The sequence below is a fragment of the Labeo rohita genome, chromosome 4 (assembly GCF_022985175.1).
Source record: "Labeo rohita strain BAU-BD-2019 chromosome 4, IGBB_LRoh.1.0, whole genome shotgun sequence".
Taxonomy (NCBI): Eukaryota; Metazoa; Chordata; class Actinopteri; order Cypriniformes; family Cyprinidae; genus Labeo; species Labeo rohita.
The window spans coordinates 40,432,616-40,447,416 of NC_066872.1; the positions used below are offsets into that span (position 1 = coordinate 40,432,616).

General features: G+C 36.0%; 1 protein-coding gene across 8 annotated transcripts in view; it reads right to left on the bottom strand.

Annotated features, from left to right (window-relative positions):
* The window catches only part of erc1b (ELKS/RAB6-interacting/CAST family member 1b), a 256,072-nt gene that overhangs the window by 22,455 nt on the left and 218,816 nt on the right, over positions 1-14,801 (bottom strand). For 6 of the 8 annotated variants that reach the window (XM_051107019.1, XM_051107018.1, XM_051107022.1 and 3 more), the window contains one exon: positions 1,763-1,948. In XM_051107019.1, coding sequence (XP_050962976.1) covers positions 1,763-1,948 — 186 coding nt within the window. Of the gene's footprint in view, positions 1-1,762; positions 1,949-14,801 lie in introns of those variants that run through there. The other 2 variants (XM_051107024.1, XM_051107025.1) reach the window with 1 other exon arrangement.

Genomic DNA, 14,801 nt, shown 5'->3' on the forward strand with positions numbered 1-14,801 from the left:
GCATCGATTTGAGGACCAATCCATCAAGTCTTTTTATGGTAACAGTTTACAAAATGGTTCAATTCAGTACCATGAGTTCATGCAACAGGTATTATGAGCTAAGAATGAACAACACTACTTTTACATTTGTTTTACTTGCTTTATGGTTTATGTTCATTTTTATGTTAATTTTTCCTTCCTTTTTTTTTTTTACACCTACAAATATGGAAGCCTGTTTCCGCGACTGAATAAAACGTAAAAGTAATTACGACTTTTTATCTCACAATTCTGACTTTTTTCTCGCAATCGCAAATGAACAACTTGCACTTCTGACTTTTCTCAGAATTGTGTGATCCAAACTTGCAATTCTGACTTTTTCTCAGAATTGTGATATAAAGTCAGAATTGCAAAGTATAAACTCGCAATTCTAAAAAAAACCTCAAAAAACAAACAATTGAGATATAAACTCAATTTTGAGGAAAAACAGTCAGAATTGCAAGTTTATTTTTTGCAATTCTGATTTTTAGAACATACAATTATGATTTATTAAATCAGAACTGACATATAAACTTGCAATTCTGAGAAAATAGTCTTTTTTTTTCACTCAGAACTAGACTTTATAACAGTTGGAAGTTTATATCTCACAATTCTGAGAAAAAAAAGTCAGAATTGTGAGATATAAACTGACAATTGCAAGAAAAATAGATACAAACACGCAATTCTGAGAAAAAAGTCAGAATTGTGAGATATAAACTGCCAATTGCGAGAAAGAAGTCAAAATCGCAAGATCCAAACATGCAATTCTGAAAAAAAAAAATCTGAATTGTGAGATGTAAACTTGTAATTACGAAAAAAAAAAAAGTCAGAATTGCCAAATACGAACATACAATTCTGAGAAAAAGAGTCAGAATTGCAAGATGTGAACTTACAATTGCGAGAATAAGGTCAGAACTGCAAAATACAAACATGCAATTTCCAGGAAAAAAGTCAGAATTGTGAGATGTGAACTGGGAATTGCGAGAAAAGAGTAAAAATTGTGAGATACAAACATGCAATTCTGTAAAAAAGAGTCAGAATTGCAAGATGTGAACTCATAAATGCGAGGAAAAAAGTCAGAATAGTAAAATACAAATGTGCAATTCTCAGAAAAAAAGTCAGAATTGTGAGAAATAAATGGAATTGCAAGAAAAAAGTCAAAACTGTAAGACACAAACATGCACTTCTGAGAAAAAAAGTCAGAATTGCGAGATGTGAACTCAAAATTGCCACTGTGTTGGCAAAAAAAAAAGCAGAACTGCAAAATACAAACATGCAATTCTCAGAAAAAGGTCAGAATTGTGAGATACAAACTGCCAATTGCGAGAAAAAAGCCAAAATTGCAAGATACAAACATGCATTTCTGAGAAAAAAAGTAAGAATTGCAAGATGTGAACTCACAATTCCAAGAAAAAAGTCAAAACTGCAAAATACAAACATGCATTTCTCAGAAAAAAAGTCAGAATTGTGAGATATAAACTGCCAATTGCTAGAAAAAAATCAAAATTGGAAGATACCAACGTACTTCTGAGAAAAAGAGTCAGAAATGTGGGAATATATATATATATATATATATATATATATAATTATATTTATATTTATATTTATATATAATCTTATTGGTAATTTTAACGTTTTCATAATGGGAATCCAACTGTGAATGTACCAACACTGGATAGGTGACCATAACCAATGGATATAATAAAGAGTGCTACATTTGAGTGAAAAGAGTATCAGCCTTTCTTACCTGTTCGGGGCTCATCTTCTGAAGCTCCTCCTCCCAGGCGTCCTGTTGGCTGCGGTGGTATGCGGAGGGCGGGGCCAGGTCCTGCAGGATGTGGGGGTCTCTCTCGTGGCACAGGGCCGTGAGGTGGCCGATGTACAGTTTCAGCTTACTGCGGTTCTGATTGAGGTCTATGAGTGGGGGGATAATCTGTCCAAAAACAGGAATGAGGAAATGGGTTAGAGATAAAGAGTCATTTTAATCTCAGTTTTCCTCTACCGTTCAAGAATTAGATATTTGGACACGAGCCAGCGAGATAAAAAGGCGGGTATGCAGACGCATGCTAAAATGACACGCAAACAACACTTTTAGCAAGCCAGAACACAGAGTTCAAATTCTGCTTTGTCACATATGATTGTATTCAAAAAGAAGGAAGGGGGGGAAAAAAAGAACAATATTCAGTGAAAGGTTGCGGATGATTATGGATGATAGACCACAGCTGAAACACATGAATCACACTGAGAACAGTGGTATAATAAAAATGTGTCAGGAGAAACATTCCCATTCCAGGAACACAGACAAACAATCTCAGTTACCTGGACCGCTGCCGACAGATGCCCGGTCTTTACAAAACATCTCTATACACAGCAGACACTCACACGGCTTTTCCATATCCATCAAAATAATACACACACTTGTGTGGGAGAAAATCCAGGAACCATATGTCTTGGTGCCATGTGTGTATCCTATTGGCTTCAACAAAGAATTCTGGTACAATGCATGATTGAGCCATCACATTTGTTTTCACATCAATCTAAAAATGAGATAAATAGCAACGTGCGGTTTGTGTCAAAGCGAATGTGAGGTTTTTTTGGTATGCTTTATTTTGCACACCGTTGCCTAGGAGTTAAAGGCCTGAACTGGAACTGAAAGGCTGCAGGGTCATACACATAACATAACATAACATAACATAACATAACATAACATAACATAACATAACATAACATAACATAACATAGGTTAATAAGAATGATGGAGTACTAGCCTTACTGATGAAAAGCTATAATAGAATAAAATACATTTTTAGATATTACATTATATATATTTTTAGAATTAATTTAAAAGTAAGAATTACACACACACACACACACACACACACACACACACACACAGTCTGGTTCATTATCTTTGTGGGGACTCTCCCTAGGCGCAATGGTTTGTATACTGTCCACACTGTATTTTCTATCCCCTTACCCTAACCCTACCCCTAAACCTAACCCTTACAGAAAACTTTCTGCATTTTTACTTTCTCAAAAAATGTCATTCTGTATGATTTATAAGCTTTTGTACCCATGGGGACCGCAGGCTGGTCCCCACAATGTCAAAAATTTCAGGTTTTACTATCCTTGTGGGGACATTTGGTCCCCATATACACACACACACACACACACACACACACACACACACACACACATATATATATATATATATATATAATAATAAATAATACAAATTTTAGAATTATATATATTATATATATTTTTAGAATTCATTTAAATTTAAAATATATATATTATAGAAATATAATACAAATTTTGGAATTATATATTAGAATTATTAGAATTATATATACATGTTTTTTAGAATTTATTTAAATGTATTTTTTCTATATTTTTATACATAATTATATATATATGTATATGTATATGTATATATACATATATGTATACATGTATATATGATATATATACATATCAATTCATTTGAATTTTACATTTAAATAAAATGCACAATGTATTATGAATGAGCATGACAATAAACATTATTAAATTAAAAGTAAACATCTTATATTAATCTAGATTAATGCTGAATGAATGACAAATGCTGTTCATTATCAACTCATGAAAGCTAATGCATTAAACTTTATTGTATTAGCATTTTATTAACTGCTTTCAGAATGGAAATATACTGAAAAACTAGACTGATCACCATAATTAATAAGTATAAACAACAAAACGTAATTCTGAGGCCCATATTGAGGTTTTATTAAAATACTAAAAAAAAAAAAAATACAATATGATTTAATGACATGAAATAAAATATTATATTAGCACAACTCAATACTTTAATCAATACTGATGACACTGTAGGTGGATATTTTTTACTTTCATCATTATGCACAACAATGCAAAGCAGAGCAAAAGGATAGCTCGAATCAAGTTGTTACATAAGCTGGATTTGGGCTGCAATGGCGGACCAATAAATTCAAGGCTGGGAGAGGTGAGCAATGCTTTTGAAATACTACAGTGCAACACAAGACAGCAGAAGATCTATTGAAATGTTCCCTTACAAATACCTGCTCAAAGCGGCCCGAGAACATAGTAGGGCTTAGGGAGCTCTGCGAACGCTCCTCATCGCTCAATAGCAGAAAGCAAATACAGTTACCTGATTGTCGAGAAGCGGGGAGAGGAAACAGAGGCTAAAAAGAAAGAGTGAGTGATGAGAGAGATGTAAGAAAAGACAGGGACAGAGCCTGCTTTGGTCTGAAGCGGCCCGAGCGCGCAGGAACATTTGTGTCCCCACACTTTATTAATTCTTATTAACCCCATCTGTATCTTTCCAGGGCAGAATGTTATTCTGTTTTCGTTGGCTTGCCGGGGGCCACGACGGCTCTCTAGGGTGGACCCTGGCTGCGGAGTGCGATCAAACAAAACTGTGAAAGAACGAGATGGAAGAAGGTGGAGGAAGACCAAGGTTACGAGAGTGAAAGAACGGATAAAGCGGCCCGCCGGTTCTGGAACCAATTAGACGACGCAAACCGGGTTTCTGCGCAGAACCGGAGCAGCAGACCTACTTTACACTCTCAGCCTCCAAAACCTACCAAAGCACATTTGGGTGCCAAAACTCAAACCCCTGCCTTAATGGTGAATGAATAAGAAGGCGGGAATTCATCTGTTGAATTCATCTGTGGAATCAGCTGTGACAAAGTCGTCGACATTTATCTACGTTACACAGGGCAGACCAACGGCGGAGGCTTTCGTATCAAAGCCGGATCCGAAACAGCTGTAAAGGGCCATACGTCCTTCCGCATCTCCGTCAGGTCTTGTATCTCAGCCAAAGCGAAGGATATATGGGGCCTCCGGATTGACTGGCAACCACAGAAAGAGGGACGAGGCCTTAAAAAGGCGGTCTGATAGAAGCCCTCCAAACCACTGTGACAGAACGGCCGGGTGGATATGCTCGGAAAAACAGCTGAGTTTTTTAAAAAAACGACGGTGCCACATAAATGTGTGCACGCACACATCATTACACAGAGACTTGCTACATACATGCTTGACTGAAAGCATGCTGTGTGCTAATAAGCTTTAAAAAGGCCCAACAAGTGATGGGATTTGACGTTTATTCCCTTCTCTTCCTCTTAGAGAGGATGAATGGGCTACGCTTTTCAGCTGTACATGAATGTCCAATAAGTCAACACCTCTTTGGTGACACAACGGTGATAAACAGTCCTGAAAACCTGAGCGTCCCGCTTCTGAATCTGGTTAGAAGCAAAGTCACGAAATGCGTACGATGACCAGGCTTTTAGGACGGCCACGGTTAGCCCATCGCGCTAACGTCAGACTTGTCGTAGCTGGTGATGTTTTCTGTCAACCGGGCGCTGTCATAACTGTTTGGCTTGCGCCCGTGTTGCAGTTTCGTTTTTTTTTTTTTTTTAAAGAAAAGTCCTGTGGCAGACTGAGATCATAAATAATGCAACAATAACAGAAACAAATATCATGCCCAGGTGACAGATTTACAACCGGGGAATTTTCCACTCAAAGCGCCATTTGTCTCGTCTTGCTTTGGACACACACGATGGATGGAAGTGGGTCCCTGTTTACCCATCGTGCCTTGCGTGACGTCTTGGAAAAACGATACATCTTCCATCTTTCCAAGATGTCTCCAAGAAAAGGTCTGCCGATTATTTTTTCAAATCTAATTAATTACATGACACACCAATTAATTAATGAAATGGATTTTAGTCACACATATTAATAATATTAGCTGGAAAGCCCACAAACTAATGCACAGGTAATTTAAAATCATTATATTACTATGCTTACATTGGGCTTTGGAAGTCAACACATTATTATACATTCTGCACATATTGGCTATTTTATAAACTGCTTTAAATGTGGTTTATAAAATCAAATTTTATAATTAATCAGTGTTTTGAATCTCACATACAATTTGGTTTTTGAAGTTATTTTGCAATGATGGCATGACTATTTGCTTCCATTAAATAAAAAAAGTTATTAAAACATTTTAATATCAAAATATGCAATAAAATAATTAAAATATAAAGTTTATTAAAAATATTAATATAAAAATTTCTTGTTCAATTTCAATTGAAAAAAAAAAACATTTTGTAATGATGGCAGACTATTCGCTTCCATTAAATAAAAAAGTTAATAAAAACATTTTTATATTAAAATATACAATATTATATTATATTATTATATTAAATATATACAATAAAATGAATAATATAAATAAGTTGATAAAATATTTTAGTATTTAAATTTTAAAATATATATATTTTTAAATAAAAAAACAATTTGTGGTTAAATTTTAATTTAAACATATTAAGAAAAAATCTGCGCTGTCATTTTTTTTCTTTTATTCACATAACTTTCAATCAATTTCTACAAATCATGCATCAAAAACGACATGTATTGGCTATTTTTCAACACATGTGGCACATTAAATCAAATTTTGTAAATAATTAGTGTTTCAAATCCAATTAGTAACTCAGCAATTTGCTTTTTGAAGTTATTTTGTAATGATGGCAGACTATTTGCTTTCATTAAATAAAAAAAGTTAATAAAAAGATTTTTTATATTAAAATATACAATACAATTATAAAAATATAAATATAAAATATAAAAAATTTCCAAGCAATTTGTTATTCAGTTGCAACAACAAAATTAATATTTTTATGTTAAAATATACAATTAAATTAAAATATAAAAAGTTGATAAAAAAAATTTGAATATCAACATTTTAAAAATATTAAAATGATTATTATTATAAAACAATTTGTGGTTAAATTTCAATTAAAAAATACTAAGAAAATATATGCACTTTCATTTTTTTCTTGATTCTTGACATAAATTGTGTGCGATATGTGTGTGTACAGTATACTCTATATGTATATATACACTTAATTGTTAATTTCTACAAATCATGCATTAAAAACAGACATCTCTGTTTAAATTGGGGTTAAACATTTTCCAGCAAAAACAACTGTTGTGATACAAAAATGGAAAAAGGACATTGCTAAAAGCGTCCTCACACAAAAAAAACCTCAATCACTCGTACTCAATGACCGCTGATGTGACAGTGACAGAGAAAAGCCCGAGTCAGGACTCCTGGGAGTATTGACCACAAAGACCTTTGTCTTTTCTCGTGCTCTTTGCCACATTGATCACCTTCTTGAACCTCACACTCCAGCGTTCACAGAGGAATCTGTCCGTCTGCTCTCTTTCATTACGCCCCCTCTAAAAGAAGCTGTCTTCACCAGATGCTGCGGTGTGTTGCATACCTACTCCTACCTGGCACTGTCACAACTCGAGAAGCCCTCGACCAGGGGGAAAGAGAAGTCAGACCCCTTTCCACAATGACCGGCCTCCCTCGCATTCTCCCTCTCTCATTTATCACCTATCAGCTCATCGGGCGCCATTCGATACCCACACTGAGAGGCAGGAGCCTGGATCAATGCTGTCAGTCAGGCGGTCCATCAGAGACGAGCCACTGGCTCCTTCCTCAAAGACTCCGGAGGCCCGGCGGCACAGGAAGCCCGGCTCGGAACGGCTCGCCCCGGGTGGGGGAGGATCTGCGGATCGCGGGCCTCTCTCACAGTAGCCGGGTCCCGGCGCACATCCTTTCCCGTGGCTGAGAGTTTTATTGGGCTATCCTCTTTCAGTCTCGCTGCGCTCCGCGTCCATGAGTGTTAAGGGGATAAAGATAAGGAGCGACTGCAAAGCTTCAAACCTGCGAGACACTGACAAGGCCGGTGGGCCAGCCGTCGTAAAGTGCTTTTCAAGAAAGAGACAAATCACCTCCACGGCATGCAAAAAAACACTGACATGGGAGAATAATGACTGTCAAATAAAGGGTAAGGGGGCGAAGAGATGCACGCATGCCTCCTCAAAGCGAACGGACAGAAACATATGTAATCCGAGCGCCGCGAGCAGATCCGGGCGGCAGATTAAGAGCAGGTGAGTCGGTCTGTCTTTCCATACTGTCATTTCATAAGCAACTGACCGCACCACCTCCATCCACAACTCGCAATATATCTTGCTAGACCCCTGACACATACACACACGCACACACACCACAGTCTTATCATTTTAGAATTTGCTCAAGCATTATAGAATATAAAAAAAGTAATAAATAAAATATTACTAACATTTTTTATATATAATTTTATATAATTATTAGATATAATATTAAATTAAACTAGTAAAGTATTAAGTAAAAAGAAAAAAAACTCAGTTTGATACAAAATGAAGCAGTAAAAAGATACAAAAATAAATAATATTTAAAATATATATATAAATAAAATATATATAACAAAAAATTAACTACATTAAAAATATGACTTCATATAGCTATGTAAAATATTAAGCAAAAAAAACCCCAAAAAACTTTCAACTCGATTCAAAACAAAAACGAATAAAAATGGATTTATTAAGTAGGTTAAAAACTATCACTTCATATATCTAGTCAAATATTAAAGACAAAAAGAAAAAGAAAAATTCGCAACAAAAAGACAGAAAAATGCAAATGATATATATATATAAATTAGGTTATCATATTATAAATAAAACAAAATTTACCAGATTAAAACATCGCTTCATATATCTAAGTATATATTTAAGTAAAAAAAACAAAAAAACAATTTGATTAAAATCAAATTATAAAAATGGACAAAAAGATACACAAAAATGCATATATTTTATTCTTTATTAACTAGATTAAATATATCACTTCATATCTAGCAAAATATCAAGTAAAAAAGAAAGTGAAAAATTCAATTTGATTCAAAACAAATGAAAATTTCACATTTTTATTAATCTAGTAAAGTATTAAATAAAAAAATAAATAAATTCAATTCAAAATTAAGAAACAAAAAGATACTTAAAAATGCAAATTATAAAAAAATCATATGATCATATTATATAAATAAAACATAATAAAACAAAAAGTCAAAAGTAACAAAAAGATATATTTTTTTATATATATTTTAATTTTTATTAACTAGTCTAAAAATCGCAAAATATCAAGTAAAAAAGAAAAAAAAAAGAATGCATATTAATTTAATTGTTATTAACTACATGATATTGATATTTTACTAGATATATGCAGTGGTGTTTTATTAATCTAGTATATAAAAATTAAAATACATTACTTTTTACTTTTTTTAATCATTTGTATTTTTTGTGTATCTTTTTGTTACTTAATTTTAAATCAAATTTACTAGATCATTTTTAATTTTTTTTTTTGTATCAAATTTGTTTTCTTGATATTTTACTAGACACATGCCATTTGATTCAAAACAAAAAAGTAAAAAAATAACAAAAAGATGGCAAAAATATGAATTAAAACATCAAAATAAATAGCTAAATAATTGTAAGAAAATATGCACCAAAAAAGTCCTACAATGGCTTTTTCTCTCTCGCATGCTACACAATTACAACAGCACTCATGTTTTAAGAGATGCAAGATTTATGCACGTCAGGGCTCCGTTGCTGTAGCTTTTTATGAACTTAGAGCCTCGTCACCTATTTACGCAGGTTTTTATATAAATGCCATTAGATTTATACCGGTGGGGGGGGTTTACGACTGTTGACTTACATGCCAAAGCTCTCCCAGCCTCGGCCTAATAGAATAAGCAGGTCTTTAATAGCACTGGGTGGGGGAGAGCAGGACAAAAAGCCAGGGCAGGTTACTGTTGACTCTGGAGAAGGACGGAGGGAATTTTTACACCAAGCAACTCCCAGTGTCACCATCATAGCGCCATTTAAACAGACCATGAAGGCTGGAGTCTAGGGACGGCATTCCATTCATTGTGTGTTTGCGCGCGCGCGTGTGTATCCAGGCCGTAATGAGCAAAAAAAGACTTGAAACTGCCAAAAAGAAATTAGGCGGTGGAAAAGGGAAGTAAAGCTGTCGTGTGGGTTGTAGTTGAGCTCCAGGAGGCAGGAGGAGTGGCCGTGGAGGTCGTCACCCCTGGAGGTGAGGGGTGTTGGGGTGAAAGGAGGTCCTGACCTCTTCAAACCGAGGTTGAGGGCCATCATTAACCGGGTGTGCTGAAGAGAAAGCAGAGGAAGGGGTGAACATGTAGCAAAGCTCCAGAACATCTACCCCACTGTGAGGGCAAACCAGACGGGCTAATGACTTAAAGCCAGATCAGAGCGGGAGCTCAGAAAACCATGGACGGAAGATTTAAATCAACACCATAAATGTGTCACATTTGACTTTAAACTTACGACGCAACAAAGACCTTTGACTCGAGTCTGTTGCTTTAATGGCATCTTTCATCTAAGGCCTTAAAAAGCTTTCTGCTGTTGTTCGACCAACTTTCGTTCACCGTTATGACGAATGGGAATGCTAACAGATAGGTATTACAGTTGACTCGGTGCAGTTTTGTTGCAGAGAGATCCCCACGGCCTCGTGTTCACAAACAGCCCAGACTTTTGCAATGTCTTACTGTCAGTGCTCCACAAGCGATAGAGTTTTGAGAACAGCTGTGGATGGAGAGATCTAAGGAGAACCACATCCTGAGGTCAAAGGGTTTCCTCTGTGTAGCACTCAACACCAGAAGACTTACGCCGCTACGCATGGGGCGGAGGAAACGGGGAGACTGAGAATGGGGCTCTAGTTGGGTTCAAGGGTGCGGAATTGGTAGAGATGGCTCTAACAGACTCACTCCCGCTCGGAGGTAAGAAATACACAATCCTCTGCTATCACACCTGGTCCTCTGAGACCGGGATAATTTAGGTGTGGAGGAAGTGTGTCAACAGCTCAGCAGTTCAAAAGAAATCGACACACAAGTCTACATAGGCCTAGACAATACAAACAAAACTTAATGTAACAATGTTCTTTTAGTATACTGTAACTAAGACACTATTAAAGTTTTCATAAATATTTTTACAAACTATTTTTATTTTTTCTATATATTTTACTTTTATATTTTCACTTCCATTTTATTTAAAGTTTTAGAATTTTTTTAATTAATGTCTGAAAACAATTTTTATTTTTATATTTTTTATATATGTAATTTTTATATTTTGCATTTTAATTTTAGTTCAGGTTTTAGTAATTTTGTGTAGCGATTAATATTTTAAAAACATTTAAATATTTTCTATATATTTTACTTATATAGAAAATAGTATATTTTCATTTCACTTTTAGTAATTGTGTTTTTCAGCAATTAATATTTTAAAACATTTTTTTATTTTCATATTTTCTATATATTTTACTTTTATGTCTTCATTTTAATTTTACAGTTTTAGTATTTTTGGTTTTCAGTAATATTTTTAAAACATTTTTTGTATTTTGTATTTTTTGTATATTTGTATCTATATATTTTACTTGTATATTTAAATTTTAACTTTAAGGTTTTAGTAATTTAGTTTTTCTTTACTATTTTAAAACAATTTGTATATTTTCCATATATTTTACTTTTATATTTTCGTTTTCATTTAAGTTTTAGTATTTTTGTTTTTTCATTAATATTTTACAACTATTTTTATTTTTATATTGTCTATATATTTTTATATTTTCAGTTTAGTTTTAGTCTATCAGTTTACATTTGCTTTATTTCAAGTAATGAAAATAGTTTTAGTTAACTATAAAAATCCCAAATATAAAATAGATATTTATATTTATTCAATTTGCAAAGTAATATTATTTAGAATTTTATAATTTGTTTTATATTAAATTATTATATTTTAAATATTAAAAAAAATTACCATGAACAATGAACTAATGTGTGTAACTTTATAATGAAATCTAATATCTACTTTTAATATAAAACACTTGAAAAAATATGTGTGATGCATCAAAACTAAATTGTTCCCATTATAACGTGGTATATCTACATATTTATATATGTTATTTGCACACATTTTATATAAATATAGCATACACCGTCACACCTAACACTAATTCCACATGTGCGCTTGTTTCCTGGTTTGGCAAGATATGTTTAAACATATGTGTAACATGTTCACCTGTACGGCCTCTTTTAAGTGTGAACCACACATGGCAGGCTTCCTTTTTTATTGACTGATAATAGAGGTAGTTCTAGGCCCTCGATTTTAGGCTTAATTGGAGAGCTGGGTGTAAACGGAAACAGACTGAGTCCAGGGTTAGGTGGGGGAAGAGACAAAGAGGAAGAAGCAGCAGCAGCAGCAAAGGAGGAAGAAATAAAAAAGAGAGGGAGCAGCCTCGCTGCAGTTTCCACCCGTCCGGTCTCCTGCGCTCATTCCGTCCACGGCTGGTTAAGTGCTAAATGAACTGGGAGATTTAAGGTGGTTGTTGGACAGCTTAGGCAGGGTGCAGAATCTGAGCCAGCTTTCCTATCAGCCTTAAATCAGACCGGTGGCGTCCGCAGGGGGGCCAGGAGGGCCCAACCTGCTCCAGGCCCCCCATCCACAGCTCTGGAAAGCATTAAGGCCTATTGACATGCCGCGGGGAGTTTATTAGTAGTATGAAGCTAACGTTCAGCGGGCGGAGATTAGGACGCAACATGTCTAGTAAAAACAAGAACAATCTGGAAGTGAACAAATCAACACGTTTCCAGTGATGAATCCCAGGGAAATATCGCATATCCAGTACAGCACCAGTTCCAGATGCATTGTTTTTACAACGCGCATGGCTGACATGCATGCAATATCCATTCCTTTCAGTCTTTCGCCGGAGCGGGAAACGCTCAGACAATTGCGTTATCAGTTAGCAGACGCTCGCGAGGATTTTCCACTGCTCTCGGTCATGGACCATTACTGAGTAATATTACGAGCACTTTCCCCTCCTAACCTGGAGAGGGAAGCCGACGGGCGCAGCGCCCAGGGTAGGGCTCCCACGTCCGCCCGTTAACACATCCAGAAATGGCGCCCTGGACCAGGGGGCCAAAACGTTCCGACCACATAATCCCCACCACAATGAGCCTCGAACTTTACTGTTTCAGCAGCTTGCGCAGAAATCGCGGCCACGCTGGGTTCAGCGGGTTTGAGGAGGGAGGAGTCGCGCGATTATTTGTTTTGATAGGATTGTTCGCAGAGATTTGGTAATTCTGAGGTCAACAGCAGAAAACCATACTTTTATCATCGCCAGCACCAACCAATTAATGACAGCCTAAAATCAATTTCAAGATTCCGAAGGGAGAACTGATGCAATGGTGGGGCAAAAACGAATGCAATGGTGGTTCGATTGACATCTTTAGTCTATTTTCCTAGTTTACCCTCTGACACAGACCAGGCAAGCAGAACCCAGCTGGCCAGTACAGCCTTGGGTTGCCTAGTTCCAAGAGGGAAACCAGAAACATGGATGCGCCATTAAAATGTATTTTTCTTGAGTGATGCATCCTGGGAGAGCAGGCCAAGACGTGTGGTTTGCTGAGGCCTTAAAAAGCAGGACAGTCAGGCAGTGAAGCAAGACTGGGCAAACGAAACTGCCCAAAAAAAGCAACGCTGTGCCTGAGAGAGTGAAAGAGAGAAGAAAGGGAACTTTAACCCTCTGGGGTCGACAAACGCGCCGGCACATTTTGTGGCGTTTCTTCCTGATAACACCTAAAGGAACTTAAATTACTCCGTCATTTTTGATCATACAGATAAGAGCAATACATCATTCAACTCTGTAAAGGGTCTATTTTTATTTGTATACAATCATAATAACAACAAAACTTGGTCCTTTTGTAAAATAAAGAAACCACAGGGTGCTCTTTGAGCCACCTCTGTGATCTTCATTTTCGAAACGTGTCACAAAAATGAACTAAAACTCAGTTCAGATATCTCTATAGAAAGCTTGACTTGTCTACTTTTAAACGAAATCAGTCATTTCGAAAACAAATATTCTGTGGCAAAGTAATTCGTATGAAACCAACGTGATGTCCAGTTTTTCCCCGTCTGAGCCAATTATCTTTAATGTGATCACGCCCACAAGCTAGTTTCTCTTTTGATATTACAATAGTCCACGTGAGACACGCAGACATGTAAATGCCCACATCGCCTCTGTAAACAAAGCAGCAGGACTTTGTCAAGTTCATCTCTGCTACTTGTCGTTTCTGGAAGAAGATCCCCTGAGAGGAATAAGCTTTGTGACGTGGTGGCTTGATCCAGTGGAGGAGGATGAGTAAGTCTTTCTTTTATTAGTCTAGTTGCGTTATTAATTGTTATTAGTGAATTTTAGTTTAGTTTTAGTTCACTAACCATGCATAAATGTTGTTTTTTCATGTTGCTTACATATTATTGTAGCCCAGTTTGTGCTGAAAACAGTGTAATGAGACTTTAGCCATTAATGTTTTTAAGATACTAAAAAAACCCCACAAATCTCAGGGTATGTCAAAACTTCTCCAGGGCCCCAAAACACCCTCAGACCCCAGAGGGTTAAGAAAAACATCAAAAGCGGCACCTTCGTATCTTCAAATATGAACAAATGTTGCGAGGCAGATAAAATCCAAACTGCGGGACTATTTATAGCTGGACTGGAAATGGTGAGAAACGGAATGTATTGAGATAACTTCTGACACAAACCTCCCCAAACACGTACCATCTCCAAACCGAGCCAGCTCAGAATTCCTCTCAGGAAAAAAAAAAAAAAACACATATATTGACATACTCCGTGTAAACCAGAGGTGGCGGGGAAAGTCATCGCCTATCTGGCTGACGCTAAGCAGAGTCTCTCTCAGGATCCAGTAGAGAACGTTGAGCCAGAAACCTTGACAGTGGAGAGATTCAACACACTCCACTTATAGGTGAGCTCATCCTTCATGACATCATCTCAACGCTTAGATGCC